Below are 25,910 nucleotides of genomic sequence, written 5' to 3' on the forward strand. Positions count from 1 at the left end.
TAAAATTGATTTTAAATTTAATGTAGAACATGAATTCTGAGTATGGTATAATATAGGTTTACAATTGGATTGGACCATGAAATTTATTCTGAGGAAATATAGGATTTTGCAGTATGGTTTTTAGTATTAATATGCCATAGGATATTAATTGGATGAAGCTTCTCTTTAGTTTCAATTGTTATTTCAGTAAAATTTAAGAATTATTTGGTGGATTGAGTTATTGTATGAATATAATTATCCGCATTAGGATCTGTGAATTGGATTAATACTGAGCTGGGCTTTATTTTGGTGCACTTATTGGATGTTAATATTTTGATGATCAGAGTGTTCCGGGTTAAGACATATGATTTAGATCCTGTTGCAGTAGCATACTGTCTTTAGTGTCATTGACAACCCAAGTCAACCTTTGTATCATCTGCAAACTTGGATATTTAGTCTGATACACCATCATCGATATCATTTATAAATACACAAAACAACAATGGGCTCAGCACCGAACCCTGGGGGACTCCGCTAATAACATTAGTCCACATAGAGCAGTATCCATTTATTACCACTCTCTGCCATCTCCCACTCAACCATCCTTTTATCCATTGCAGCAACTTGCCCTTAATGCCATACCGCTCCAATTTGTACAGCCGTCTTCCATGTGCAACAGTATCAAAAGCTTTCCTGAAATCCAAGTATATGATATCAGAATTATTTTTAGCATCCAGTTCCTTTGTGACCACATCATAGTATCCATTCAAATTGTTCAGACAAGACTTCCCCTTAACAAACCCGTGCTGTGTCTGGACTATTGTTGCTGTCTTGTCTAGGTGATCCTGTATCACCTCTTTAACTACTGACTCCATTATTTTCCCTGGAACAGAAGTTAAACTAGCAGGTCTATAATTATTTGTGTCACCCTTTTTAGCATTAGTAAGGCCACATGATGCAAGAAAGCAAGCTTCTATAGCATTAGCCAAAAAAAAAAAAAAAAAAAAAAAGCACACACACACACACACCCTTCTCATTTCACCCATCCACTCACTCCAAATATTTGTCAGGTTCTGCCTTGAATCTGTTTAAGCTATCAACTTCTACAACGACAGATGGAAGTTTGTTCCAGTAATCAACCACCTGCTAGCTAAAGGCAAAATATCTCTTCAATATGTCTTTCAACAGACAGTTGAAAGACAAATTTTATGGAAAACATCTATAACCTTAGTCTCTAAGATATCAGATTGTTAGAGGGGACGATACTGTCTTGGTGTTGTATGTTGTGCTCCATAAATTTTTCTTGATTTGTTTAAAATTGCAGTATTAAGTTCTTTTAGTGTTGCCATATCAAGATTGACCCTTGGAGATGCAAGTGGAGAATAATGAGATCAGACAAAAGATAAGTTTTGGATGAATTTCTTCATCTTTGTCGCTGCTACTTTTCATGTGTGCTTCGGCCATTGTTCAGTATTTTTCAAGCTCAATTTGTCTGATAGCAATGTCCTGGTGTTAGTGAGCTGCTAAGCCTTTCTGTTTCCCCCACTTCCTCTCACCCATCAATACCAGCACGTGTAGTGACAACTAATGAAGTAAGGCTAATGGCTGAATTTTAATTTATCAATTTAACATAGATGACAAAACGGTTTTCACTGATACTAGCATTGCAAATTAGGATTTTCCTCCTTTGGAACCAATACAGGACATAACGTCAAGTCAACCAGATGCAAAAATAAATGCATCCTCTGTGGTAAGTCTTGTTAGAATAGGTTCTTCTAGTAGTAGTAGTAGTAGTGGCATATGATGCAAGAAAGCAAGTGTATGAGCTTATGAAGCATCAGCCAAAAAAAAAAAAAAAATCACACCATTCTCTCCAAATGCCTGTCCAATTCCTCCTAAAATTTATTCAACCTATCAACTTCCACAACGATAGTCTCCAGCCACTGCAATTTGCAGAACTTAAGCCTCTCTTGGTAAGAGGCTTACCCTTCATTCCCCTCACCAATCTTGTTGCTGTAAGGCTAGTAATGTGTCAAGTGTTGCGATACTATCCTTACAAGATGCACATGCTATAGCAACTAAAGCATGGTGATGCAGATATTCGTTTCACATACGCATTTCAGTTTCTGGCACAAATGACAGTGGATATCACTTGGCCATGGAACATCCTTTGGAGTGATGAAGCCCACTTCTGCTTAAATGCACAAGTTAATTCTCAATGATAATTCTCAAAATCAAGACTGTCAACAAACACTGTTGTTTCAATAGCTGATACTCCTGTTGATGCCAGAGCTCAGGCTCATAAAATATTTAAAGAAATTGTTGAATTTTTTTACTAATGAAAGCAAAAGATTTGCTAAAGCAACTACTAAATTTTCTTTATGGAAAACTTGGTGACTTGAATTTATTCTTAGCAGTCTGTTTATAGACAATGAAAAACTTAGTTAGAAATGAGGAATTGCAAAAAACCATTGATATTCTTTCATCTTCAGCTTCACATACTACATCTTATGCTGATTCCTTAATGATTTCAAGGGACGGTACTGTGCTGCCTGTATACAAGTACCAAACTGTTTAACCCAGCCTTTCTCAACCTTTTTACCCTGGAGGAACCCTTGAAATAATTTTCAGGTCTCAGGGAACCCCTGCATAAAAATTATATCTACAGCTCACGGTATGTTAGCGTGATCAGGAAGTTGTAGATATAATAATCTAATAATAATTGTCAGTACGCTTTTGAGTAGAGAATGACACTTTTCTGTGGATCTGTTTATTTTGGCCAACTTATTAGCCTTCTCTTTTTGTGTGGTTCCCCTTCCCACAAAAGATATCATCTCTAATGCAAGTCAGAGTGTAGGTAGAGGAAACTGCAGTTTTTCCTTTTTTTTTTTTTTTGAATTTCCTACTTGATTTTTTTACATTAATCCCAGTAGGCCTAAAAGTCTGAACACAAATTTCTACTTTATAAAATACTGAGGTACGGTATGTTCAAGAGTAGTTTTTTCCTATTTAAAACTTAAAATGACCTCTTTAACCACTTTAGTCTAGAAAGTGATTAATTTCAAGAAAAGTGAGCTAAGCTTAATTACCTGTTTTTTTTTTTTTTTTTTTGTTTTTGTTTTTTTAGCCACTTAAAAAAAAAAAAAAACACAGGTAGTTAAGCTTAGCTGACTTTTCTTGAAATTAATCCCTTTCTTTCCTTTTCATAAATTTTAAAAACTCATAAGGCAAACATAATAAATTTCTGTTAAATAACTGGCTTAAGCCAAAATGAGATTTAATTTTTCTAAAGGTAGGCTTGGTAGATTTAATATAAATAAAGGTTGTAAATTGATTTTAATAAATGTTATTAACAACATGAAAATTTATTCACAATGGTGAATAAAGCTTCTAAAACCACAAGCCAAAGTATGAATAAAAATAGCTTAAGACTCGTACTGAGTGACATGATCATGCTCAAATATAGGCCTAGCAATTACAAAATTATTATACACGTGTTGGTTTCTTTATCTCTTTTATAGGCATATATATGCATAAAAAGTGTTATTTTTGAAACTAAAAATAAAGAATAAAATTTACCTCTTTAATATGAAACAGGTTCTTATTTTTTGCTGCACAAATACTCAATTCTGGGTCGAACTCTAGATAAGCACACACGGATTTCATCTTCAGTTGAAATTAGATGATTTCTGTCATTGCTCTTGATGCTTGTTAAACAAAAAAAGCTTGCTCTTACATGTAAGAAGTTGAAAACTGCAGCAAAATGTTCATTGCTTTCCTACAAATGGCAGGATATTCTTCTTTCAGAGAAATCCAGAACTTGTCTAGGGGCAGATCAGTAAATCTCATCTTGAGTGTAAGATCAGACTGCAGCTCACAGAGTTCTTCCTCTTCCCTCAAAGTCAAGTTTGCACCCTTGTGGGCAGCAAGTTGGTAGTATCGCCATCCTTCCCACACTGGGTGGTAAAGACCTGAGTTCGAATCCTGTCAATGACAGGAGGAATTTTTATGGGTCATTTTCACAGTGTGGTTGAGTTGGTCTGTCTCAAGGGGTAGCATGGTTTTTTTCTCCTGGAAACTTGTTTTTTATCCAGCAAACAGAAAATCGACTTCGGAAAACACAATTTACAGACAATATACACAGAGCAACATGGCCTTAGTTGCTGATGTTCCTAAAACCTGACAACAATAACAAAAAGTTGCATTCTCAGGCTGATCAGAAGATTCGGTGAAAGGGTCCTTCACCCAGTCATACACTTCTGTTGAAAGGGAGGGAAAATACTGTTCAGTTTTGTTCTGCAGTTCTTCTAGATGGTTTTCAATAAGACTTGAGACTTGCCAATATCCTTCCTCGCTCTCAAGCCCAAGCAGCAGTCACATTTCAAGATTCCCTTTTGCAATGTGATTTTTCCAAAGATTCAGTTTCTTTTTAAATCCAGCAATCTTGTCACTTGAAATCAAAATATTTTCCCCAGGGCCTTGCAGAGACTTGTTCATGTGATGAAAAATGTCTGCTAAGTAGGCTAGTTTCTGCAGCCATTCTTCATCTTCAAAGCACTCAGTAAATCTGGCCTACCATTTTCTTGAAAGTACTCCCAAAATTCAGCTTTCAGCGCAAACACCCTGTTGAGAACTCTTCCTCCGCTAAGCCACCAGATTTTTGTATGTAGCAGGAGATTTATGTGCTCTTTGTCCAGGTTTTCACACAGTTTTTTAAACATTCTCGAGTGAACTGCTCTTTGTTTAATAAAGTTAACCATTTTCACAAACTTTTTTTTTCATTTCATTTCCAAGAGTTTTTGACACAAGCACCTCTCTGTGAGAAAAGCAGTATTGTGACAGTGTTCGGATTTTCTTTTTTTACAAGAGAGTTAAACCTCTCATGGAGGATGGGGCACCATCAGTACAAATGCCAACACAGTTCTTCCAAGACAGATCTTTTGTTTCCAAATATAAGACAAGACATTAAATATATCTTGGCCTTTGCCTGCTTTGGGCAGCTCTTTGCAGCAGAAAATGTTTTCTTGAATTCACCATCATTTACAAATCTTACAAGTGCTACAGCATGACATTTATTGGCGAAATCTGTTGACTCATCAACCTGGATAGAAAAGCTGTTGTTTTTTTCAGTTTATTACACAAAACTTCTTCAGCATCATGTGACATGTCATCGATACGTCAACTTATTGTACTGTTTGAGAGTGGAATCTTCAATTTCTTGTACTGGATCTTGTCCTAGCATTTTACTCACTATAATTTTACATGCTGGCATTATTAGGTTCTCACCAACTGTGTAACTTTTCCTTTTCTGGGCAATAAGTTCTCCTAATAAATAATTTTCTTCCTGAGCCTTTTCACTGAATATGACTTTTTTAACAAAAGCTTTACTCTGTTTTGAGATTCCAATGGCTGTTTAAAATAATCAGCACCTTTACTTGTCAAATGGCTGTGATTTGTTAAGTGTCTTTTCAATTTTGCTGGAGCCATTGCTTCATTTGTAAGTTGTTTGCCACAGACAATGTGCAATGGAATAGGACGCCTTTGATTACCAACCAATTGTTAAACCTATTGATAAGTAGTTTTCAATATAAAGACCGACTTTTTTTGTGTCCCTTGTTGCACTAGTGCAGTGAAATGACTCGGAAGATTGTGATTCTTCATCACTAACCTTATCAGACTTGTCCGTAGGCCTAGGCCTAGAATACTCTTCCATCATAAATGAGTATTTTGTACCTACATTCACACATGAGGAGTTATTTAGGGAGGGGAATGCCAGAGGTCAATTAAATTCTGGCAGTGAGCTAGATGATTTTGTAATAACTGAGAGCAAAGTGGAGGAGAAATTGTTGAAGATGATGTTATTTAGTGTTATTAGGGTTCAGTGTTGGGTCCATTGTCGTTTTCTGTAATTATTAATGATATTGATGAAGGTATATCAGGCTTAATGTTCAAGTTTGCAGATGATACGAAGGTTAGCATGGTTGTTAATGACACTAATGACAGTACACTGCTGCAACAGGATCTAGAAAAGTTGAGCAGATGGGCTGAGAGATGGCAACTGAAGTTTAACATTGACAAATGTAAAGTACTGCATATGGGAAGCAGTAACCCCAGAGTGATGTATCAACTCTGTGGTACTACACTGACAGTGGTAGAGAATGAAAAGGACCTGGGAGTAATTGTGCAGGCAGATATGAAGTTTTCTGAGCAGTGCAGATGGTCTGCAAGAGTAGCTCATGGTGTCTTGTTAGTGATATACAGGAATTTTTCTAGCAGAATAAGGAGGGGATTATCCCCTTGTATAAGGAAATGGTCAGGCCACACCTTGAGTACTATATACAGGTCTGGAGGCCTCATTTTAAGGATGTAGAGCTGCTGGAACAAGTACAGAGAAGGGCAACAAGATTAGTGAATGGAACAAAGGGTTGCTCTTACGAAGGAAGACTTAAGTTTTGCAAATTACAGTGTCTGGAGACCAGGCACCTGTGAGGTGATCTGATTGAGGTGTATAAAGCCTTGAATGGTTTGAGCATGCTCAATGCCCATGGGATTCTTCCTCTTCTCAGAATAATCACTTGAGAGGGCATAAATTCAAATTGAGGAAAGACAGTTGTAGGATAGATGTGCGGAAGTTTGCCTTTAGCCAGCAGGTGATTGATTGCTGGAGCAAACTTTCATCTGTCGCTGTAGAAGTTGATAGCATAAATTGATTTAAGGCAGAACTAGACAAATATTTGAAGCAAGTGGATGGGTGTAATGAGAAGGTGGTTTTTTTTTTATTTTTGGCTGTTGCTATATAAGCTTGCTTTCTTGCATCATGTGCCTTTGTTAATGCTAATCTCACACCTCGTCTTCAAAAATCGCCACATTTTAACTGTCAGACATGTTCATAAAAATACAAACAATAAAATATAAAACAGAAGGGCATAATAAATAACTAAATGAGAAAAATACAAAAACTTCACAATACAATTCACTTCTAACCTGCAGAATCCAAGTTTTGCAACAACAGCAATTGAGGGAGGTAATTCGAGGGAGAGGCTGACATCATCAGCCTACCATCCTCCCCTCCATGCAATACAGCGCTCACCAATTATCAACGGCCTCTCCTATCTCGTGTCAAAAACTGAGAATGGACTCAACCAAATGAACACAGACCTATTGCATACTGCCATATGGGACTGAAAGACCTCTAATGAAATTTCTAATGGGGCTGCTCGGTCACTGTCCATCACTGTGAGTGCTAGCATCATGCGGCATGCAAACCTGTTTATTTGTTTTTTTTTTTTTTTTTTCAATCATGATCGCTCATGGAACTCCAGTTGAGAACTCCTGGTCTAACCATTACCAACACAAAATCCAACATAATCTTATGCAAGGCTACAGATTCTAGTATGTGTTTCTTTTTTTTAATAAAGAAGGAGGTATTGCTTTAGAGACAGCCACCTCAGAGGATATTTGTAAGATAACTTTGCTGACTGATATGGGTATTAAGATAGAACCCCCTAAAATTCTAAAACCAACCGTTTTAATTTATGATGTAAAAAGAAATTCCTATAAGGAAGAAATACTTGAGGACCTTTTTCATAAAAACTTTAGCAAACTAGGTATTTCTTTTGATGACTTCACTAAGGAAGTTGCCTTTCATTTTAGTACTTCTTAAAAATTTAGACAAACTGTGAATTTGATTCTAGGCTTTTCTCCAAGAATATATAAATTTGTTATCTCTTTAGAATGCTTATATATTGGTTGGTCTTCTCATAGATGTAAGCCTTTCACAGTAGTTAGCAGGTGTTTTTTGTGTCTTGGGGCACATCTACGAGGACTGTCCCAATAAAGATCAGTCCCTTGTTGCTGCAACTGTAAGAATAAAAAGAAGGAACATAAACATTTAGTTCAAGATGTTACTTGTAGCAAATACATAGAAGCTTTGGAAAATGTCAGGTATCATACTCAATACGGATAATATGCTCTTAAATTCAAATTGAACTTCAGCGAGTCTCTTTAGAGAAATCTTTTTGCATGGAATGATTACTAGTTTTCCTACAACCAAAAGAGTCTTATATACTCCACATCTATTGTGCTATTGTGCTTTTGAATTAGATTTTGGAGATTACTTTGATTAGCTGTCTAAGTTCCCAATTTGTAACTTATGCATATATTTCTGGTCCCTTTAGCAGTATCTATTTCTTTTTAGTTTATTGCTCTCCTCAAGGTGAATTGGATAGAGTTCTTTCTTTTCTCAACAATCATGCTTTCAGAACCTTGTGATCTGCAAATTTTATTATAGCTGCTGATTTTAATGTCAAGTCCTTGACTTGGTTCTATTCTTCTTCCGATCCTTGTGGTCATCTTCTTTATCTTGCAGTGCTGACTTAATATTCTTAACAAATCTGATCTACCTTTTACTTTTTCTTCCTCTGTTGGTCGGTACAGTATCGATTTAATGCTCTGTTCTTTCTCTATGTTAAACAAAATCTGTTCTTGGAAAATTTCTTTTGATTGAACTCTTGATCATGCAATTTTCTTTTAGATTCAACCTGTTCCTTCCATTTCTTTCTGGTATACATCCACCTCCTCTTGTTGGCAAAAATTTTCTAATATTTTGATTTCTGAATTTTCTTGTTTATTTGAAGTTTCTGAAAATATGCCCCCAGCTGATTGTGCTACTCTTGTTTATAATACTCTCCTAAAAGCTGCCAATCACTCTGCTCATAGGAAATCTAAAAAGCATGTTACTCCTTGATGGAACAGAGAATTGATAATCTTGTGTTGTGAATTATTTTGTGCCTAAAGTGGTAATCAATGGACACTGCTCATTGTGGACTAATGTTATTAGTGGAGTCCCTCAGGGCTCAGTGTTGGGTCCATTATTGTTTTCTGTATTTATAAATGATATTGATGATGGTATATCAAGCTTAATGTCCAAGTTTGCAGACGATACAAAGGTTGGCAGGGTTGTCAAGGACACTACTGACACTATGCTGCTGCAACAGGATCTGGAAAGGTTGAGCAGATGGACTGAGAGGTGGCAAATGAAGTTTAACATTGACAAATGTAAAGTACTACACATGGGAAACAGCAACCCCAGAGCAACGTATCAACTCTGTGGTACTACACTGACAGTGGTAGAGAATGAAAGGGACTTGGGGGTGGTTGTGCAGGCAGATATGAAGTTCTCTGAGCAGTGCAGATGGGCTGCAAGAGTAGCTCATGGAGTATTGTCAATGATATACAGGAATTTTTCCAGCAGGGATAAGGAGGTGATTATTCCCTTGTATAAGGCAATGGTCAGGCCACACCTAGAGTACTGTATACAGGTCTGGAGGCCTCATTTCAAGAAGGATGTAGAGCTGCTGGAACGAGTACAGAGAAGGGCAACAAGATTAGTGAATGGAACAAAGGGGTGCTCTTACGAAGAAAGGCTTAAGTTTTGCAAATTACAGTGTCTGGAGACTAGGCACCAGCGAGGTGATCTGATAGAGGTGTATAAAGCCTTGAATGGTTTGAGCATGTTCAATGCTGATGGGATTCTTCCTCTAGCTCAGAATAATCACCTGAGAGGGCATAAATTCAAATTGAGGAAAGACAGATGTAGGATAGACGTGCGGAAATTTGCCTTTAGCCAGCGGGTGGTTGGTTGGCGGAACAGACTTCCATCCCTTGCCAGGTATTTTGAACGAACAGAGGGGTGAAGTGGAAGTGGGTTTTTTTTTTTTTTTTTTTTTGGCTGATGCTGCATAAGCTTGCTTTCTTACATCAAATGCCTCTACTAATGCTAATGCTAAATGAAGTGTGATGAAGTTAATCAACTCTGCACAATCTATCTTAGCAAAAAACATCAATATGTCAAACTCATTGCAAAATCCAAGTTTGACACCTGCAAGAAATTTGTTTGTGTTGGAAATCACTCTCTTGAACATGTTTACAGAATTGCTAGAAACAAGCTACATGCTCCTATTATCTATAATACTGTTAAGTAATAATACTGAATTTGTTTCTTGAACAGATACTGTTATTTCAATTCTGGATGCTCTCTTCTTACCTGATGTCATAAAGATATTCGATCATTTAATCTTAATTAAATGATCATTTAATCTTAATTAAACTTAAAAAAATTTAATCTTAATTAATCTTAATTAAACCTAATCAGTGTCTGGTGAAGATCTTATCAAAGGGGAGTTCTTGATAAAACTTCACTCCCACTGTCCAAATGTTCTTCTAAATTTATATAATAAATGTCTACAATGTTCTGTTTTTCTAAATTTCTGCAAATCTGCCATCTTAAGAATTCTGTTGAAACCTGTCTCCTAATCTTCTCCAGTCTTACAGACCTATCGCTTTGTTATCTAATTTTGGTAGGATCCTAAAACATTTGATCTCATATAGAATCCTGGCTTTGCTTCAAGACACAGACAGCTATTCTAGTAACAATACTGTTTACATTCTGGAGCTGAAGTTGTCCTTGTTACTCTTCTGAATTCATTAATGAATCTTCTTCTAAATACGTCTTGACAATTTTTATCAACTTCGGGGTACCTTTGACTCTCTTTTGGTGAGAGAGCACCATCAAATGTCTTAACTCTAAACTGCCCTGCAAACTTATAAAATCTTATTAGGAATTATTTTTTAGTCAGATCTGTTATGGTTACATCAAATTTTCACACAGTTTCTTGGAAAGTCTTATGTGGACGTCCACAAAGATCTATTCCTGGACCCTTGTTTTGAAATTTTGTTCTCAACCAGTGGTTGCTTAAAGGTTTTTCCAAATTATTTACCATTTGCATACACGGATGATTTAGTTCTTTTTTTTATTAAATTCTTGACTTAATTAGAGGAAAACCCGAATTCTGTTCTTCAACAGTTTTCTGATTGGTCAGTGCTTAACAAACCTTACAATTTCTCACGGTAAAACTTGTATGATGGTCTTCAAAAGCACCCTTTCTCCAACTTGTCCTCCTCACATAAAAATTAATGGTAACTCTCTCCCTTTTGTAACTACCACAAAATTCCTTGGTTTACTGCTTGATAATCACCTTATCTTTCTTCCCCATCTGAATCATCTGTTTTATGAGGTTAGAAAATTTAATTCAGATTGTTCGCATTTACCGTCAGGTCTGAAGCATAAGATTTTGCATATACTGTACAAAGCTATTGTTTTACCAATTACCACTTATGCTGCTGTGGCCTTGTTTAGATGCACTAAATTGTTTACAGTTCAATCCAAGCTTGGTTTGGTCCAGTGCAGTTTTCTTCTAGTACTGATTCATTTGTAAAGGTCTCCCAGTAGAATTCAAATTGATGTATCCTCCAGTCCTAAACAAGAAAAACAACAAATTTTAAAAATTCTTCAGCCGACCGGGCTAGCCGGGTGGGTAAAGTGCCTGCCTGGCAACCCAAAGGTCGCGGGTTCAAATCCCGCCTCGGGCTTGGATCAAAGTACTGCAAAAACCTTGGGAGGTGCATTATGGCCACAGAAGCTGATGCGCCAACAACTACCAAAGAAAAAAAAAAAAAAAAAATTTCTTCAGGGCCTTTGGCAACTTTGCTTGTCTAATTCCCAAAAGGATTTAATTACAAAATTATTTATTCCAGAAGTTGCATTTGTTAATAAAAACACTCTTAAATGGTTTTCTCCCAGCTTGTATAGTTGTTCATTATACTCATCACAGTTATTTGGCCTATAACACATTCATTTTTGTTTTCCCAGTGCTTATGTCACACTAAACATGATTTTGTAATAACTGATTTTGTAATAACATGATTTTGTAATAGCTGGATGATTTTGTAATAACTGAGAGGAAAGTGGAGGAGAGATTGTTGAGGATAAACATAAAAAAGGCACCTGGGGTGGATGGGATCTATCCAGTTATATTAAAGGAGGCAGCAAAGGAAGTATGCAAACCCCTAGCCATAATTATGAGAGCTTCTTTGGACTCAGGGGAGGTACCCATAGACTGGAGATGTGCAAATGTAACCCCAATTCACAAAGGAGGATCAAAGGCTGACACAAGTAATTATAGACCTGTTAGTTTAACTTCTGATCCAGGTAAATTAATGGAGGCACTGGTTAAAGAAGCACTGCAGGATCATCTAGACAAGAATTCAGTTATAGCTCAGACGCAGCATGGTTTTGTTAAGGGCAGGTCTTGCCTGACCAATTTGATTGGATACTATGATGTAGTCACAAAAGAACTGGATGCAGGGAATAACTTTGATATTATATATTTGGATCTTAGAAAGGCTTTTGATACTGTTGCACATGGAAGACTGCTGCACAAATTGGAGCAGTGTGGCATTGGAGGCAAATTGCTGCTATGGATAAGGGGATGGTTGAGTGGCAGAAGACAGAGAGTGGTAATCAATGGACACTGCTCAACGTGGACTAATGTTATTAGTAGAGTTCCTCAAGGTTCAGTGTTGGGTCCGTTGTTGTTTTCGGTGTTTATGAATGATATTGATGATGGGATATCAAGTTTAATGTCCAAGTTTGCAGATGATACAAAGGTTGGCAGGGTCGTTAAGGACAATACTGATGCTATGCTGCTGCAACAGGATCTGGAAAGGTTGAACAGATGGGCTGAGAGGTGGCAAATGAGGTTTAACATCGACAAATGTAAAGTGCTGCATATGGGAAACAGTAACCCCAAAGCAACGTATCAACTCTGCGGTACTACACTGACAGTGGTGGAGAATGAAAAGGACCTGGGGGTAATTGTGCAGGCAGATATGAAGTTCTCTGAGCAGTGCAGACGAGCTGCAAGAGTAGCTCATGGTGTCTTGTCAATGATATACAGGAATTTTTCTAGCAGGGATAAGGAGGTGATTATTCCCTTGTATAAGGCAATGGTAAGGCCACATCTTGAGTACTGTATACAGGTCTGGAGGCCTCATTTCAAGAAGGATGTAGAGCTGCTGGAACGGGTACAGAGAAGGGCAACAAGATTAGTAAATGGAACAAAGGGTTGCTCTTACGAAGAAAGGCTTAAGTTTTGCAAATTACAGAGTTTGGAGACTAGGCACCGGCGAGGTGATCTGATAGAGGTGTATAAGGCTTTGAATGGTTTGAGCATGCTCAATGCCAATGGGATTCTTCATCTTTCTCAGAATAATCACCTCAGAGGGCATAAATTCAAATTGAGGAAGGACGGATGTCGGATAGATGTGCGGAAATTTGCCTTTGGCCAGCGGGTGGTTGGTTGGTGGAACCGACTTCCATCACTTGTTGTTGAAGTTGATAGCCTAAACAAATTTAAAGCTCAACTGGACAGGTATTTCGAACAAACGGAGGGGTGAAATGGGAGTGGGTTTTTTTTTTTTTTTTTGGCTGATGCTGAATAAGCTTGCTTTCTTGCATCATATGCCTCTGCTAATGCTAATGCTAAACTGACTCAACATTGCACTGTCCACCCATGTCCACTGGATGTGCTGCCTTAGATTTTGTGCTTCTTAACTAAGAGCATAATCCCATCCCCCTCCTGTCTCTCCTTTCTGTACATTGTACTCACCATATTCAAATTCTGAATCCCTGATATCTGAGCTTGATATCCCACAGTGTCTGCATTTGGTGATTTGATCAATACTTCAAATTGGTAAAATTTCTGTATTAATGTACATGTATATATGCCTGCAACTGTTTTTACTTTTAGTAACCCTAACACAGCCCATGTGTTTGCTTGTTCCACAAAAACCCCCACCAGGTCTTTAAATTTCTTACACCTTGCTTTCCAGGCTGTTGCATGCTTCTAATAGAAGCAGTGCAAGAATCACTCGCCTCTGCTTGTGCTACTGTTAATCTATTAGTCTGTCTATCCCCCCCCCAAGCTAGCAGTTTTCCAAACCACCTCACTGCCTCAATAGCATCAGCAAATATCTTTGCACTTCTGCTATTTAAATGTATCCTGTTCCTGTAAAAGCAGTCTCTCCTGTACAAACCCAGACCAAACTAAGAAATATTCTACCCATGAGCTTTGCACAGCCTCTCTGGATGAACTGACTGAGAAATTCTCACATGTATTCCACATGCCTTGTCTGGGCAGGATTGCAGACACTTTCAATTTCAACCCTAATGTTATTATTAATTTTTTATTATTAATTTACATATTTATATATTGTTATTTTTTTTATTAATAATTTAATTAATAAGTAATAATTAATAATTTTTATTTGTAATTTTTATTACTAATCTTTCATGTAGACTTTTGTACTTGTGAAAACTTTAGTTTTCTTTTTCTTAAACAATATAGGGCCTTAACTTTTTAAAATTTGATAACACTTTCATTTATTGGAAACTTAACAGAAACTTAATTTACTTAAAATCAAGTTTTCCTGTATTAAAAACTGTTTAAACACTCTTTAAAGATATTTTTTGAATATTTATTTGACCAATGTACAATATCATAGAGAAAGGAATAGGAAATATAGGACATGTTATGTTTCCCATTTCTTTTTTCATTATTTTTGTTAAGTATTTTTTTCTGTATCCATGATAGAATGACCTGTTTCTACACCAGTTTGTCCTATTTTTGTTGCAATGCCTGGTAGAAGCATATTCCATACAACTGCTTATGACAATGCCTTTTCAAGGACTTTTCCAGTTGGATGTTTTATTAGTTCTATCCCTCTCTGAACAACTGCTTATTAATTTTCATTACTGAAGTTTAATGGTTAAAAGTCTTTGATCCCCTTTTTATTAAAAACATCTTTAAAGTGGGTTAAAAAAGTTTACAAAATAACATCTGTTTTCAATTTTTTTACATGAAAAATTTTTGTGATATCTTCCCCACCCCCACCATAGAGATGAAAGTTAAGGAAACTTTCCTTTCATCTGCTTGAAAAAAGTCATTCATTTCTGAGACAGTCATATTCTTAACATTGCAGTCAATAATCAAGTTGTTGTTGCTTTTAAAACATGGAGCCAAAGTGTTTTAATTACTTTAACTCCCACATCATTCTTTTCAATCAGCATAACAGAGGGTGAGGGCTCCCAAAAAACCAACCATGCACTCAGACCACAGGACACTACTTCACAAATCTGATTATATTTGAAAACAATTAATTCTTATTAATTTTAATAGTTGTCTGTTCTGTCTTGTTGAATGTAAAAGAAGTGTTTAAAAAAAAGAAGAAAAAAAAGTGAGTATCAAGCGATTGATAATAATAATAAAACTCCCAGTAAGTGTTATGGCATGGTATCTTCATAGGAAATAAATTATACACTGTGAAATGGTCAAAGCCTTTGTTTTATCTAAACACTTTGAAGAAGAGTATTTTATCAGTTGCTGAAGTGTTCCAAAATGATCCTGGATTTACCTTTTTAGGTGGCTTTGGGGAAAAAACCCATAGAAAGTGATTACTGCTGGATAGTTACTTCCTTGGCTAGAGAATTTCCTGATCCCACAGAGAATGCTGAAATTCCATATAGCAGCAGATTTCAAACTGGTACTTGCTGATGTATATCAAGGTGCCCATAAAGAAAAACTCATCCCTTTGAATTGGGAATGCTTGCTGTTTGCACAAGGGTTTTATGTAGGTTCTCCTATTCAGTGCAGACTCTGCTATTAACTAATTAGTACAGAAATAATAATAAAAAAAAAAAACCCTTTTTGCTTTTCTCAGAATTTCATGTATAAAATTTTTGTGTGTGTTTTTATGATTCTGCTGGCTTCCTCTTCCCAGAATACGTTGTGGGATCACTGGAGATATAAGTTTGTAAATTATTCACACTTTTATCTCCATTGGATGAGACAAAACCAGATAACTCACTGAAGTCCATGAATGAACTTTTGGATTAAGTGTGTGTCAATAAATATATAATATACACTAATGAGCCAAAACATTATGACCACCTACCTAATATGATGTTGGTCCTCCATGTGAAGCCAAAACAGTTTGTACGCAGCAAGGCATGAACGCTACAAGATTTCTAAATGTGTCTTGTATCTGGTACCAACATGTAACCAGCAGATCCTTTTAACTCCTGTAAGGTTCATGGTTGAGATGCTGCAGATCGGAGTTGCTGTTCCAACAGAAATAAACACAGATGCTCGATGGGATTGATGTCTGGGGAATTTGGAGGCCAGGGCAATACCTAGAAGAATTCTTTATGTTTCGCAAACCAGTCTCGAACAATCTGGACTATGTGGCATGGCTCATTATCCTGCTGAAAGATGGCACTGCCAGAGGGAAGGGAAAGACCATTGCCATGAAAGGGTGTACGTGGTCAGTAATGATGTTTAGGTAGGTAGTAGACATCAGAGTGCCTGGCACGTGGATGACTGAACCCAGGGTATCCCAGCAGAACATTGCCCAAAGCATGACACCACTGACACCGAGGTGCCTCCGTAGCCAGGTGGGCAGGAGTAGCAGTGTGTAGCACACACTTCTTGATTAGACCGGGGTTCGAGCCCGTGACCACCAAATATGGAGGATGCGGAAAGGTCACGGAATGACCACCGCATATCCCCAGAGCAATATGGCTTTAGTTGCTAATGCTCCTAAAAACCAAATAACAAACAAACTGACACCGGCTTGTTTTCATCCCACGGTGCATCCAGGTGCCATCACTTCCCCAGGTAAACAATGCACACGTACCTGGCTGTCCACATGGTGCAACAGAAAACATGATTCATCGGACCAGACTATCTTCTTCCAATCACTCAAGGTCCAGTTTCGATGCTCGCGTCCCATCATAGGCGCTGTCACTGTTGAACCGGGGTTAGCATTGGCACTCGGAGCGGCTGTGGCTACACAGCCCCATTTTCAGTAGGGTTCAATGTACTGTGTGTTGTGACACATTATTCCCATCACCAGCATTCCAATTACCGGCAAGTTGCGCCACAGTCTCCCTTCTGTTGCCACGTACCATGTGGGAGAGCCTTTGCTCACCTCGAGTATCGCTGAGCCGTGGTCGTCCAACACCTCGCCAGCGGTTCGTGGGTTTCCCCTCCATGGACCACTTTCAGTAGGTACTAACCACGGTTGACTGTGAGCATCCCACCAGCTGTGCTGTTTCGGATATGCTCTGACCCAGTCATCTGGTCATTACAATTTGGCCTTTGTCAAACTCGCTTAAGTCCGCTGCCTTTCCCAACTGAAGAACAAGAGTAACACTGATTAACAGAGCTCGGTATCAGGTGTTTTTTATACTGTGACCCGTGCACGCACCGCAGTTCACCTGCAGTTGCTTTGATTTGCATAACGACTCTCTGGTCATAATATTTTGGCTCATATTGGTATATATTGTCAATATATTTTTGTCTATTTGTGATAGTTAAGAATATTCTATGAAGTATTGACATAACTTTTATAGGATATTATAATAACAGTTAAATGTAAGACATTTGAAATTTGGTTTGACATGTACTTCACAATAATTTTGACTTTTTAAACTAGATGAAAATAATTTTTAAGCTAACTTAATGAAGAGAGTAATAATAATAGTAAATAAATAATAATAATCATCTTAAAAGAAAGAAGAAAGAAATAATAAAGAATTTTAAATTATTTATTATTTTCATCACTATTTAAATATTAAATTTGCATTGCATTTATTTTCTGAAGAATTGTATTACTGTGATCATATCACAACTTTTTCTACTGAAGAATTTTTACTTTTTTTTTCTTCTTTTTTTAAGCATTAGTGAAAATTATTTCTGCTCAAAATTGAATTTGTGTGCTAATTTTGTATTTTAATCTCCTGACTTTGTTCTTTGGAAGTTACTCAGTCTTGTGATTGTGATGGGGTCATTTCTCCAAAGTCAATGATAGCTACTGGCACTTAAATGCAATAGACAATGTAGAGAAGAGCTTCAAATTCTTAAAATTATTAAGTTGCCATTTCTTGATTTCATAATTTGAGTGGTTATTCAACCTTTAAGGTCTTTTTGTTCATTCTTCGTGTTTCATCAGTTTGATATCTATAAAAAAGATATTGTTCAGTAGTACGAGGTGTGGCTATTATATAATGAGACTGTTGCAATAAAATAAATATAATGTAAATAAATAAATACAGTAGACTCTCGATTTTCCGGGATAGATGGTAGAAAACAAATTCCGGATAATCGATTTCCCGGTTAATCCAAAACTACAGAAGTCCCCGACATCTGTAAGAGATACGTTACAGAACTTCTTACATCGTCGAGTTTTACGTAACTAGGGAATGACTAATAACATATTGCTACTATATTATTATTGACAGATCTGAATTCAGCGCGATACTTGTTAATGTTTGACTATTTTCATACATTCTTATTAGTTTAATTTTCTGATCCAACTCGATCGCTTTCCTTTTCTTGGTAGATTTACTAGCACCGCTGTCACTTATTCTCTTAGCACCATTATAACGGTCAGAATGAAATTTTCTGTAAAGAACTTCAAAGGGTTAAGGCGAAAACTCACTATTATCACCCCGCGCGAGCTCACATTTTACTAAAGCACATTTCTGGAGGTCACTACCATAAAACAATTTGCAGTTTATTGGGCATTTCTGTTAGAGTATCTAATTATAAACGGGTAGTAAACTCGATCTTATTGCATTTGCGATAATACCGATAGCTGGAATTCTGTGGGTTTTTACGTTATCATCATTATTAGCCATATGGTGCCAGGAAGCCTGAGGCTTTTGCTGCACCAGGCAAAAAAAAAAAAAAAAAAAATTCTGAGTTACCATGTGAGAGAGAGAGAGAGAGACGGAAGGAAATCACCAAGAAAGAGAAGAATGATGATATCCAGCTCAGGACCCTGGGTGTGCCAAGCCCATACTCAACAAATTATGGTGAAGTGTGTGTCCCCTTCACTGAAATCTTCAGTCATATAAAAAAAAAACAAAAAAAAACCCTCATAAATAAATTGTAATAATCTTCTCTTCTTTCCTATTTTTTTGCTTGTCTTGTTACTCCGTATCTCACTTGTGCAATTTGTGCGTGCCGTGATCGTCGATATTTGATTGCTTATTATTTTTTTTTTGTTGTGTTTTATATTTTACAATCCTAAAAAAAAAAAAAAAAATGTAAGTAAATCCGTAGTTGCGTAAGTCGGGGATTTACTGTATCGAAAAATGTTCTGCAACCTGTGTAAAAATAGAAAAAACTTACCACGTATTACTCGCGTGTCCAATGCGATGCTTCCCTTTATTTTTTTTGCTATGTCGATTTTAAATCTAATAGCTTCCCATTATTTTTAACTGTGTTGCGTATGGTTTGATCACCAACCGTCAATCACGGCCGTATCGCTAGCAGTCTGGAAAGGGTACCCGTTTCTGAATCTCGACCGAAAGCGCAATTGTTTTGCGTTTACCCATCATTTTTCACGATTTCTAAACAAACAAGCAAAAAAAAAAAAAAAAAAAAATATATATATATATATATATACTAAATAGATACGTTATAGTGTAAAGTTAATATCTTTAAAGTTTGAAAATCCATATAGCCATAGTCCTGCCATATCTCCAGTATACATGAAAACCAAAATATAAATCATATTAAGTAAATTAATAAAATAATAAAATAATAAGCCCAACACAGGAAAATTATATATATATATATATATATATTTACTATAAAAAAAAATTTCGACATCCCTGACAAATAACAAAATAAAATTTCTTTTTTGCGGTGCAACGGAACACAACAATCGACACGGCGCACTAAAACAAACTAAAGGGGTTTTTTTTTTTTTTTTTTGAGATGGTAAGAAGACAACGGGGTTGCATGATAATAGGTACATTATCTCCCAATGACGACTTATAACGTCGCTTATTTACGACTTGCAAAACATCTGTTTATACCTATTCTAGTTATTACTTGAATTTTATGATTTCTGGTTGACTTTTTTTATTTTTGGAGACTTCCAGGACACTTCAAGACTTGAAGTCTTGAAGTGTCCTGGTTAATCCATCCCAGTAAATCGAGAGTTTGCCGTACAATGTAAATAAGTAAATAAATATAATGTAAATAAGTAAATAAAAATAAATAAATATAATGTAAATAAAAATAAACAAATAAAATTTTTATTTATTTATAATAAATATATATAATAAATATCCCTTTCAAAATAATTTGCCTTGGACTTGCACACACTGTTCCCCATGTTTCTTCCAAGCACAGAAAAATTTCTTGAAGTCATCTTTTGTGAACGCTTTTAACACTGATAATTTTTTTCTGAATATCTTTAGTGGACCAAAAATGTGTTCTCTTAAGTAGTACATTTTTCAGTTTCTGGTAGAGAAAAAAGGAGCTAGGTCTGGCAATTAGAGTGCATGTTCTCTCTCTCGTTCTCTCCATCCTGCAATTCATTCACACGTGAGCTCTTAATGTAACATCGATGGTTCAACTGTTGATGATCCTGCTCAGGTAGCTAACAAACTGAGTATTTTGTATCTACCTGAAGTCAATTAAAAAATGCCTGAGGTCAATTAAACTTTGGCAGCGAGCTAGATGATTTTGTAATAACTGAGAGCAAAATGGAGGAGAAATTGTTGAAGATAAACATAAGAAAGTCACCTGGGGTGGATGGGATCTATCCAGTTATATTAAAAGAGGCAGCAAAGTAAGTGAGCAAATCCTTAGCCATAATTATGACAGCTTCCTTGGATTCAGTGGAGGTACCCATGGACTGGAGATGTGCAAATGTGATCCCATTTCACAAAAGGAGGATCAAAGGATGACACAAAAGGAGGATCAAAGGATGACCTGTTAGTTTAACTTCTGTTCCAGTGAAATTAATGGAGGCACTGGTTAAAGAAACACTGCAGGATCATCTAGACAAGACTTCAGTTACAGCTTGGACACAGCATGGGTTTGTTAAGGGGAAGTCTTGTCTGACCAATTTTATTGGATACTATGATGTGGTCACAAAGGAACTGGATGCAAAGAATAATTTTGATATTGTATACTTGGATCTTAGAAAGGCTTTTGATACTGTTGCACTGCTCTTCGTGGACTGGAGTCCCCCAGGGTTCAGTGTTGGGTCCATTGTTGTTTTCTCTATTTATTAATGATATTGATGATGGTATATCAGGCTTAATGTCCAAGTTTGCAGATGTAAGATTGTAAGATTTTTACATCTTACAATACGAAGGTCGGCAGGGTTGTTAATGACACTAATAACAGTACGCTGCTGCAACAGGATCTAGAAAAGTTGAGCAGATGGGCTGAGAGGTGGAAACTGAAGTTTAATATTGACAAATGTAAAGTACTGCATATGGGAAGCAGTAATCCCAGAGTAATGTATCAACTGTGTGATACTACACTGACAGTGGTAGAGAATGAAAAGGACCTGGGGGGTAATTGTGCAGGCAGATATGAAGTTTTCTGAGCAGTGTAGAGGTCTGCAAGAGTAGTTCATGGTGTCTTGTGAATGATATATAGGAATTTTTATAGCAGGGATAAGTAGGTGATTATCTCCTTGTATAAGGCAATGGTCAGGCCACACCTAGAGTACTGTATACAGGTCTGGAGGCCTCATTTTAAGGATGTAGAGCTGCTGGAACGAGTACAGAGAAGGGCAACAAGATTAGTGAATGGAACAAAGGGTTGCTCTTATGAAGAAAGGCTTAAGTTTTGCAAATTACAGTTTCTGGAGACTAGGCACCAGCGAGGTGATCTGATTGAGGTGTATAAAGCCTTGAATGGTTTGAGCATGCTCAATACTGATGGGATTCTTCCTCTTACTCAGAATAATCACCTGAGAGGACATAAATTCAAATTGAGGAAAGACAGTTGTAGGATAGATGTGTGGAAGTTTGCCTTTAGCCAGCAGGTGATTGATTGCTGGTACAAACTTCCATCTGTTATAGTAGTTAACAGCTTAAATATATTCAAGGCAGAACTAGACAAACATTTGGAGCAAGTGGAATGGTGAAATGAGAAGGGTTGTAATTATTTATTTATTATTTTTTTTTTTTTGGCTGATGCTATATAAGCTTGCTTTATTGCATCATGTGCCTTTGCTAATCCTAACATCTCATAACTTTCAGTTGGTGCTTTCTTTAGTTTTATTAAAAATTGGAGGTTGATTCTTTTGTCTGTTATTTTTCTGGCAAATGACAAAAACTTGTTTCACAGGTAGCGCTTGGTGTGTAATGACTGCGTGCAATCTTGTTATTTAATAACCACACCTTATATTCGAAAATTAGCCTTGCATTTAACTGTTTTATTTTTGCCTCTTGCTGTAACCTGAAATTTTGTTTTTTGTTCAGTTCCCCTAAACCAGTATTTCAGCAAGTCAATGGGAGAAGATTGCATCTTCAAAAGAACCATCAGGAGATAATAACCCCACAGCATGAAGAAATAATTAAATATATTGATGAGTGTAAGTTGTTTTTAGATATTTACTTGTGTTATTATTATTATTTTTTTTTAATATTAGACAGGCATTCCTTTTAACCTTGTAATAATTGCACTTTATTACAGGAACATGAACTGCATCTGGGCTGACAGATCTATGTATAAAAAACAGTAAAAATAAAAAATATAAGCTATGACTGAAAAAATCCATTGCAGTCATATCATAATATGGTTTTTATTCTAGCAATATGTTTTAGTAATGACTCATAGTGCCAGAAAAAAAAACTGTTTTTTTAGTATTTGTAAAACACATTTCTTGAATAAACTTAGGGGGAAAAAAGTAGTAGTATAAAAAATGGAGTTAAATGGGCAAATTCCTTCATTATTTTAAACATTACTGAACTAACAGCATTAACCATACTCCAACAAATTCAAAATACCAGTTTCATTCATATTTAATATTTTTATTCCAAAAATAAACAGTCTCATTCAAAGGAATTACAAACTTATTGCTAATCATTGCTGCATGCTCAAAGCAATGAAAATAGAAGTATTTTCTGCTCAAATATTGAAGGTTTTAAAAATAATTGACTCATTACAAACCTTAACTCATTATTATGCAATGCATATAAGCACTAAAATGTGAATAACATTCAAAATATACATCATCAGATAAACAAACAGTCACATCAAATCTCTGTGAGAGTCGGGGAAAAAAATCAAATGACAATGATGAGCAAACAGTTCGGCTGTAGTGGTACTGCACATCATTTGACAGACAAAACATGAGAGAGAGAGAGAGAGAGAGAGAGAGAGAGAGAGAGAGAGAGAGAGAGAGAGGCTGCGCTTGTACTGTCTGTGAAATGATTGCAAAAATTTTTTTTTGGGTCTCACACACTCAGTTTGGCCAATGCTGGATTAAAATGTCGAGATTTAGTCACATCATTTGACTTCATTTTCATCAGTACATTTTCTGGGCTGGAAGTAAGTGAATTCTGACTGAACTTAAGGAAATTAGTATATGGAAAATTGAATTGCAGTGAATTGTTTAATTCTTATTAAATGTTTTATTCTTTTTGTAATATTGGCAGCAAAGCAAAGCACCTGGGGCTGATGAAAACTATCCAGTTATATTAAAAGAAGAAGAAGAAAAAGAGCTAAACGTTTAGCTTTGAAGTTTTAACTATATCTTGGATTCAGGAGACATTTATAGTTTGGAAATGTGCAAATGTAACTCCTTTTTCACAAGGGTGCAGTTGTTAACTGCAGACTTGTAAGTTTGACTTCTGTACCAGGGAAAATAATGGATCTATAAGGAAATCAGAGCATAGATTTGCTAAAGAAGGGTTATGTCTGACCAATCTGATCAATTACTATGAGGTCATCATGAAGGAAAAAATAATTGATTCATATATTTCTATGATTTCAATAAAGCTTTTGATACTGTTCTATATGAAACTGCTGTACAAGTGGGAGCAAAGCTAGGAGGAAGTTACTGTTATGAATAAAGGGATGGTTGAATGTCAGGAGACAAAGATTGGTTATTGATGACTACTGCTCTTCATGGTTATTCCCTCAGGGTTCAGTGTTGGGATTCCTGACTGTTTTCAATATTTATGAATGATTTTGATGAAGGTTTGCCAGTCATACAAAGGTAGGCAAGATGATTAATGAGAGTAATCGGGATATGCTATACACTAACAAGAGTTGAATAAATTGGGTAGGTGAACTGAAAATGGCAGTTGAGATTAACATTAATAAATGCATTTCGGTAACAGTATTTCTGGAATATCATACAGTTCAGTTAGTACCAAACTTCACGTAGTTGATACGCGAAGAAGACCTAGAGGTAATTGTATAGTCAAACATAAGATTCACTGAGCAGTTCAAACAGATTGAAAGAAAAGCTATGGGTTTCTAAGTGATATACAGGAAATTTGCCAGTAGGAACAAAATAGGTGATTATCTCTTTGTATGAGGCAGTGGTTGGGCCACCTCAGGAAATCTCATTTTAGGATCCATTGGAAAGAGTGCAGAGAAGAGCAACAAAATTAGTTTGGAAATACAAAAGGATATTCTTACCAAGAAAGACTTGGACTTAGTAACCTTAAGCATCTGCATGGTGAACTAATTGAACTGCATGAGGTTTAAAATGGTTAATTAAACTGATGGTTTATTTACTCTTTCTCATATTTAAAATTCATAAAAGCACTGTTCAAAGAAAGACATGCTCAACAAAAATTGTGGATTTAGTGATGCAAAGATAAGAGGGGCTATCCATTGGTCCTTCTTTTCTCTTTGCATCACTAGGTCAGTAGGTCCACAAATCAAGATATACAAGTGACATCTTCTTTTGATGTCCTCACCTCAATGTACATATTAAAAAAAAAAAAAAAAACCAGTTGGAATTCCCTTTAGGCACTTATTAATCTAAAAAGAACTGGGTTGCAATATGAGCTTAAAAAAATTAATTTTTTAAAAGAGTATCTTAATTTTTTTTTTTTTTTCATCCATATTTGAGCGATGTCATTGATGAACAGGAAAGGGTATCACTAGCAGGCGTGGACTGGCCATAAAACATACTGGGGAAACCCTGGTGGGCCAGACACCAATGAAGGCCGGTGTGATTTTGGCCATAAACACTAGTATAAGGCTGCTACAAGTTTTCCCTGTTAAGAATCTTTAACCCAGTATGCCTCTGATCACTAGGACTATTCTTGCATAGAAAAACAGTACTGAAGGCAAGCAGAGTTTGAATATGTTTACCAAATTTTGTTAGACACTATGAGGAAAGCCAGGGATGTTAACATTCAAGCAGAAATTAGGACATTTTAAGCTCATAATAGTTCACATATTTTTAAATTTGTTGAATCATTTGTTAATAAACTATTAAAACAAAAATGAGAAATTCCTGATTATGAAATATCCTGCCATTGATGCATTTTGTTTTGAATCTCAGGGCATTTATATGGGATGCATATAAATTATCAAGCGACTCAGAAGCCTATGGCAGATATAAGTTAATCTGTAATCAGGTCACAAAGGAGGTTTGGCAGGCGAAGGCAGATTACGAGAAATCCTTGGCAAAAGATGTTAAGAAAAACAGCAAGGATTTCTTTACTTATATAAACTCTAAAAGGAAGGGGATGAATCTGATTGGTCCACTTGACATCGTTGGTTCGACTGTTGATGATCCTGCTCAGATAGCAAACAAACTGAATGAGTATTTTGCATCTACATTCACACGTGAGGAATTATTAAGGTTTGAAAATGGCAGAAGGTTATCAAATTGTAGCAGGATACTTAATGATTTTGTAATAACTGAGAGCAAAGTGGAAGAGAAATTGTTGAAGTTAAACGTAAGAAAAGCACCTGGGGTGGATGGGATCTATCCAGTTATATTAAAGGAGGCGGCAAAGCAATTAAGCAAACCCTTAGCCATAATTATGAGAGCATCCTTGGACTTAGGGGAGGTTCCCATCGACTGGAGATGTGCAAATGTATCCCCAATTCACAAAGGGGGATCGAATGGTGACACGAGTAATTACAGACCAGTTAGTTTAACTTCTGTTCCGGGTAAAATAATGGAATCGCTGGTTAAAGATGCATTGCAGGATCATCTAGACAGGACTGCAGCAATAATTC

General features: G+C 36.3%; 1 protein-coding gene across 2 annotated transcripts in view; it reads left to right on the forward strand.

Annotated features, from left to right (window-relative positions):
* LOC150076733 (MAPK regulated corepressor interacting protein 2-like) overlaps positions 1–25,910 on the forward strand; it is a 94,994-nt gene that overhangs the window by 29,785 nt on the left and 39,299 nt on the right. For both annotated transcript variants that reach the window (XM_090386189.1, XM_090386188.1), the window contains exon 3: positions 22,178–22,290. In XM_090386189.1, coding sequence (XP_090242315.1) covers positions 22,178–22,290 — 113 coding nt within the window. The remainder of the gene's footprint in view (positions 1–22,177; positions 22,291–25,910) is intronic.

This window comes from Mastigoproctus giganteus, chromosome 12, assembly GCF_048544385.1.
Source record: "Mastigoproctus giganteus isolate SK-2022 chromosome 12, ASM4854438v1, whole genome shotgun sequence".
NCBI lineage: Eukaryota > Metazoa > Arthropoda > Arachnida > Uropygi > Thelyphonidae > Mastigoproctus > Mastigoproctus giganteus.